Here is a 7,585-nt window from a genome sequence, read left to right on the forward strand (position 1 = left end):
ATTTGTTACTAATTCTCAATTTTATGGTGATATAGATAGAGTACTTACATAGTTTAAATCATACATAAATCAAAGGCAGATATTTTGCCCATGTTTGACGTTCAATATTGGAACAAAATTTGTCATTGGATTGTAATGAAAAGATTGTAAACACAGCAAGCTAAGCTAATTAATCGATGAATTGACGACAATATTTGTATCCCACAAAGGTAATGTTCAGTTCTTAAAAAACAAACTCTTAAGAAATTATCTAAAATAATTCTCTTCAGAAAACATTTTGTCTATTAATAACTATTTACTTCACAGAGAAGTAAATGACAATATATTTGAGAAATTAAAATAATTTGAGTGCTGGATGGTGCAATTTGGTTAACAAAATAATTATAAACCATCAGAAATACTATCCTCTTTTAAACTTTTTTAATGCTCATATTTTGAAAAACGTGTACTTGATAAAAACACTATATAATTATTGCCACAAATTCAATAAAAGCTAATTTATTTGAATTTATTTTCTTGTATCCGTCTTCGCAAAAGTTTCACTGATTTCGATGCGAGTCTCTGTAAAGAAATCGAAACAAAAGTAAGCCGGCCCAAATATTTTGTTACTTTAATAAGGAGAAGTACTGAATACCAAAATACGCGTGTAGTGTTTCACCTTAACCATCTATTAATATGCATACTACGATGAGCTCCGGTTTCCTAAAAGTAAATTTGTTCACCATATATGTCCCGATAGCTTTTTAGTTATAGAGGTATATAAAACTAATAGGGATACTTTTTTATGTTCATTCATTAGTAGAATTTTCACAATGACAGGTTTCAAAGTTTGTTTTGTTTTAGTTTTAGTGTCTTCAACTTGGGCTTCTCCAATAGCTAGCAAAGAAAAAGCTTCGGATTTTGAAGATGACCCTATTGGATACGTTCAGGATTCTATAGCTGACTTTTTTGACAATATCTTTAGTCAGGATAATGTGCAAGTATGCAAAAACTTTTAAAAAATTTATAATTTAATTGTGAGATAAAGTTTAGTTGACTTGTTCAATGATTTGAATATCATTAATCGTTATTCCTTAGTCGAAAAGTAATTATATTTGTGTAAATGATTATTCGAGACCACTATCAACAAAAAACAACTGTTCTCATTTTTGTTCAAATAACTTTCCATCCAGTCACTCACAAATATCCTCAATAGTCTTAAATATTTCCATTTATGTTGATTGCTGAAGTTTTTATTAATAAAATTGTTCATATTTTTATTAAATTAACTCAAATGTCAACCATAAAGCGTCTTAATTTGAACTTCATTCAACTTATGTTACAATGAGTTTATCAAAACATGAAATTCATCGCTCTGCAGCTATAGTAGAACTTTCTAATCATAGAGTTCAAGCTTCATTATGCCTGATGCCATTCTCGGCTTCATTTTGATGTTTAGAGTTACCATCATTAACGGACGATTTAGTTCAAACTTACTCCTCAAAAAGCTATTCAAAATTAGTTACCAGAAATTTATCAAAACATAAAATTCTTAAAACGGCTGTTATTGAATTCATTTATAGTACAATGATGAACTCAAGCTGCATTTTGCCAGATGCAAGTGTCGTCTTCATATGGAATTTCATTCAATGAATTTTTAGCATTTTAATCTCAACTCAGAGATGAAAAATAATATTAGTATTCGTTACCACAAATAATTTTTTTGAAAATATACTCCAATTTCAGTTCAAGCATCTCTATGATAATTGGCGTAATTGAAAGTGTACTAACATTTGCTCTCACAAAGGATAGGATAGTTTCAAACTTATCGAACTGCCAAGATTATTATACTGCATTATCGTATAGCGAAGCATGCTCTCCATGAAATTGAATGAAATGATTTCACTGATATAATACTAATTCATCAATAATTTGATTAATCATTTCAATTCTCATTATACGAGATGTGGCTAAGTAACAAGACTAACGCTGCGCATGCGCCAAGGGATAACAACTCTCAGCCGTTTAGCATGAAGCCTACTCTTTCGAATGCGATGTCCACCGTGTCTGTAGATAAATAAGTGTAGCCGTTCCATTCGTGTGTATAGCAGTTGTTTTTTTGTTTTGCCGTAAAATGAAGCAACATGAAATGTCACCTGAAACTTGGAGAAACTGCAGCTGAAACTTAAAAGTTATTGAAACAAGTATATGGCAATGAATGTTTATCGCGTTCACGTGCTTTTGAGTAGTTTAAGTGTTTAAGATGGCGGAGAAGATGTTGAAGATGATTCATGTTCTAGTCGCCCTTCCACGCCAAAAACGGATGATCTCATTCGATCTGATCATCGGCTAAGTATTCGACCGATTGCTGAATCTCTAGGAATTGACAAATAATTAGTGCAGTAAATAACACATCAAAATTTTAACATACGAAAAATTTGTGAAAAGCTGATGCCTGAAATACTCACAGGAAGCTTGCAAATATATTTGTATTGACATTTTGGATACTATTCAAAACGAATCAAACTTATAAGAAAAGGTATAACGAATCAGATGCATTAAAAGTAACAATATTTACGTCTGTTGAAGCTGTGAAAGGAAAAGAGGCGCGCGTACTGAAGGGACTGACAGAAAATGTATATATTGAAGGTCATTATAAGTAAATAAGTGAAAAACAGTACTCAAAAAGAATTTTCTACATTAAATCATTTTTACAACCGCTTAGCTAATCATATCCATTCAAGAAGAAATGTCATATGGTTAGGTTTGTTCGCGGTAGATATCCTGAACTTTTTCTTTCAACAGATGCATGCGCATTGTCAAATCATGCGTTCGCGGTGCTAAGGAACCATTTTCAGGATTTGAAATCCTGTGTTCGTGGAGCACAGATTTCTAATTCCGAGCGTGCTCTGAATACGTCCAATGTATCCTTGGACATGGGTAAGGATTTTTAATCTGACGCATGTGTTATTTGTTATATTCACCACGAAATAACCTTTAACCTATGTAGTTTTCTATGTAATTGTATTTAGAAAAAACGTATTAGTTGACTTTATATTCACAAATATCAAGAAAAAACCTTCGGCTAGTTAATTATACACATTTTATTCTCCTAGCTAGTTTTGAATTCAAATTACAATTTTAGATGTTCGTGGAGGAATGTATGTTCAGAACATATTCTGAACAAAGCATGCGCATTTGACATTTCCAGAAGGTAATCATAATACATTGGGAATGTCTAAATCATCTACCGCGAACAAAGCGGTTTCTGTTCTTTGATTGTCAGTCCGGAGAAAATGAATTTCCAAATTTCATTGCATTAGGTTCGAAAATTTGATCGTCATGTTTTTTTCTACACTTATTTTGTTTTATTAATATTTATGCTTGGCCACAGTGAAAAATAGTATATCTTTTGAGTATTAACTTACTCGTAACTCTTAATCTTAAAAGATTATAGTGAGTTGAACATTTTCCAATACTATACTACGCAATAAGGAAAAAAGCAAAAAGTACTTTGCAATATATGTACGGTTACAGTTGATAGTTAATACCCAGCTTCGTTAAAATTATATCCTAAATTTTTTTTTCAGATTTTTCCACAGAACCAAATACATTCCTTGTTTTCATTACCTTTCTACTGAAAAATCAATCAACTAATTATTGCCCTTTGAATCACTGTTTATCAATTTAGGATGGGAGTTTCTTTGGGTATTGGTACTGAGATGTATAGAGAAATATCCACAATTTGGATATCATTTTTGTCAGTTAATACACATGCTGAAATATATCTTTACGCGAGTAAAATGGTATTTGGAAAAAATGGCCTTCAAATCGATTCAAATCTTGTTTGAGCTATGAATATATTATTCATCCATAACCTCAAACAAAACAGAGATCAATATATAGGTGAATATTTTCTGTTCGTGTCATCAAAACCAATATTGGAAGTGAGATACTTACCGAAATACTTTGAATCGATAAATCCTCGAATCAAAACTTTCTGATTTGAATAAAAGTGATTGATATTTTTGTGATAATTTTAATGAGGATGGTGCTAAATTGATCAGAAATATACTCACTACTTACTAGGTTTTGTGGTGATGTACAACGGTATTGTATTAAAACTCTGTAATTGATTACTACCTATTGTTATAGAAAACTAATCACTTCTTTTAAACTCTAGGTTGGTGAAGACGTCGAAATTAGTCCAAATGGTGCTGAAGTGGATGACCTGGAAAGTAGAAATTTAGGTTATGAAGGAAAATTGGAAAAGTACATAAAAACACACGATGTTACCTTTAAACTACCACTTCTTGGTACTGTAAGGCTTAACACAAAAAATTTAGATAATGAAGAAATGGGATTGAGTATTAAATATGGCACAAATGCAGTAGAAGAAGGTATGTGGAAATTACTAAAAGTGATAGAAAATTAAGAGATATTCAGTTTTGCAATTAGTAATTGTGCAGTTAGTTGATTTCATATATGTATCACTATTAGATTCATCATTTCCAATTTTTCGTATTTGTATGAATGTATTTTCAGCGGCGTATGTTTTCAAATTTTCTTCATCTTGTACCATGTCCGTGATTAGACGTAGGGTACATCTCACTTCTATCAGTTTTTATATCTCACTTCAATCTACTGTGCATCTCTCATAGCTTGCATTATCTATAGCTATAGCTATAATTCTAATAAACAACAGTATTTGTGTCATCTTCAAGGACGTTACCTCTAGTTCCTTCTACAAGTTTCTTGTTCGAAGTATCCCTTGAGTTTGATTGCAATGAAAAATTGGAACTAAGTAAAAAATGTGTTCTTAAATAATGTAGATAGAACTACTTACGATCGACGGATCTGATCAACTATATTGAAAAGCTATACTATGCAAAATAATTTGCCAGTGTTTTCCGATAAGCGCACCGAATTTGGAAAATTGGATTTGGGATTCAACTCTAAACGTTTTGTTAAACATCAGAGCAATAATTTAGTTGATCACGGCGTCTAGCTACATTAGAATTGACTTCCAAAACTTTTTTCTTACTAATACCAAACACATATTATGAGCAATGAAATAACAACAAAACAATAACTTCGTCTAGAAACCTTTACATTTAATCTACCTGAAAAAACAACAGATAAATTGACACACTCTTAGATGTGCTCTTGATATGTTTACCCCCAAATTACAATTACATTTCGATGACGACATTCAGTCACCATTTTTCCTACTTGGAAGTTAAATTTATTGAAAGACCTCGTCCAAAATTAGTAGAATCTTCATTACATTTCGCCAATATTCTAATTACTGTACCACTCACAGTCACTTGCCGCTATTAGATTTCGTGACATTTTGATGTACCCGGAACAGGAAATTTCAATTTAATAGATATTCTATTTTTTTTAATTCAAAACTTTGAGAAAATTGAAAAGAGCTAGCAAAATGGAGCATGTGGTTCAAACTTGTTGACAGGTGAGGCAGAAACTGCCTTAGCTTAGTGGATAATATGTTATAAAATAAAAGGTTTCAATACAGTAGGACTGTGCTACACTTAATTTAGACTAAGATTAAAACGAGGTTGTAGTGTAATAGAAATGGACAAATATTCTTCACTTATAATACGTGGAGATGAATTATTTTCGATCATTATTTTCTAAATAGGATTTTTTGATTACTGCTAATGTTTTACAATGTAAAGTTTTAGATGAAATTAATACCTGAAAAGATAACAAACAGCGGTATATTTTTTCTAATTATTTTCTTCATTTTCAGGTAGAAAATCGAAAGTGAAGAAGATTCTCACCCCAATTTTGACAATCTTTCTTCTGAAAGGAATGACTTTGATACCTTTTATTCTTGGAACAATGGTCTATAAAGCATGGAATGCATTGACACTTTCAATTATTTCTTTCGTGGTATCTTCAGCTTTGGCCATTTTCCAGTTATGTAGAAAAATTGCTGAGAATAATGCTCAAGCTCATCTAGCTGCACATGCAGCTTGGGATGAGCATGCATTGAAACACGCAAGAAACTTCGAAGCAAATCCAGAAGCTCAAGAATTAGCTTATTCGGCATATAAGCAGTAGTTCAGATTCTTTGTTAACTTATTTATTTATTTGAGTCCAGTTAATAAAAAACATCAAATGAATTATTCTGTTTTCCTAACTCCTACTCTATTTATATTGATAGCAAGAAGGTCCACAAGATGGGATTCGACCGACGAAAACGTCAGAGTATGAATACAAATTAGTAGAAATAGTACAAAAATATGCTCAGTAGGGACTGATGAAAACAAAGACTGATTTGAATAGAATTTCAACACCGACGACTATAGCTAGTAAAATAAAGGATTTTACATATCATGGAACTACAATAAGGTAAGAACTGATAATAGAAAAGATGGAGGCATATGTTTACATGCCACCCAAGTCGCTGAGGTACCTGATAAGACTAGTACTTGAGACATAAACGATAACAATGGCTAACGGATTAGCGATTGTGAGACCGAGACAAGAAAGGAAAATATTTGGACCGATGTTTCAGGATACAATAGGTCACTATAGAACAAAAACAAGCAAAAAGGTTCATTCTTATATACGTATATAGTGAAAAATGAAGATCTAATGACTCTTATGGGCAGGCGACGTCAGACATTCCCCTGACGATAACAATACGAATTGTATAGAAAAAATCCTAAATGGAAAACACCATATCGAGAATAGCGAAATATCTCAAGCCGACAGACATGGACTATTGGTCCGAGACATTTGGAAACCCGCCCAGGAAAGAGATATTTATTTGATCTTTCTAATAATTCAAACCATCTTCTAACAATTTGTGCACCAAACAAAATTGATAAAGATTCCCTTGAGGCCAAAAATTTTTTACATTGCAAATAAAAAGTGCGTTGTTTTTTGCAAAAATATATTGTACTATGTGTTTTGAATAATATTATATGAAGTCAAAAATCATTTTTGAAATAATATATGTCAAAATGCTTTTGAACAATTTTCTACAAATGTGTGTCTCAGATGAAATTATATGTGTTGACGTTGTAGGCTCCAAATACGTCAATACATTCCAATCAAAACAAATATATCATGAAAGATTCAAATTTTGCTGTGGAGCGGAATACATATAGAATATGAAAATTTATGTTGAAAAATCTGGCGGAACATCTTGGCCAAAACAGAACAATTTTACAGACAATTATAATACAAATTTGGAGTTACAGAAAAGCTGCTAGGAAACCAATCCATTTATTGAGAACATTGCAAAAATTAGGGTAGAACTTCTAATACACGTTGTACAAAAGAAGCTGAAGAAACAAGAAATTACGAGCAGAAAAAACGAAACAGGAATTAGAATCCTAAAATGGAAGGATAACCGTGATGTGTTGATGCTTTCTACAAAGCATGCTAATGAGACAGTAAGCATTGACAGGAGTGGTTTTATAGCCTCACGCCGTGGTAGAGTATAACAAATCTTTTATAGATCTGTCTGATTAAATGGAGAGTTGCAACACTTCTTTGAGAAGGACACTGAAGTGGTATAGGAAAATTGCTATTGAGCTGTTACTAGATACAGCAATGGTTAATGCCCATA

At 32.0% G+C, this 7,585-nt stretch overlaps 1 protein-coding gene across 1 annotated transcript; it reads left to right on the forward strand.

Annotated features, from left to right (window-relative positions):
- The first annotated feature begins 812 nt into the window (after positions 1-812).
- On the forward strand, positions 813-6,066 carry LOC130891503 (uncharacterized). The gene is made up of 3 exons (XM_057796299.1): positions 813-980; positions 4,163-4,379; positions 5,753-6,066. Exons 1-3 carry the CDS (start codon positions 813-815, stop codon positions 6,064-6,066), a joined length of 699 nt encoding a protein of 232 aa, XP_057652282.1.
- Positions 6,067-7,585: the final 1,519 nt, after the last annotated feature.

The sequence above is a fragment of the Diorhabda carinulata genome, chromosome 3, assembly GCF_026250575.1.
Source record: "Diorhabda carinulata isolate Delta chromosome 3, icDioCari1.1, whole genome shotgun sequence".
Taxonomy (NCBI): Eukaryota; Metazoa; Arthropoda; class Insecta; order Coleoptera; family Chrysomelidae; genus Diorhabda; species Diorhabda carinulata.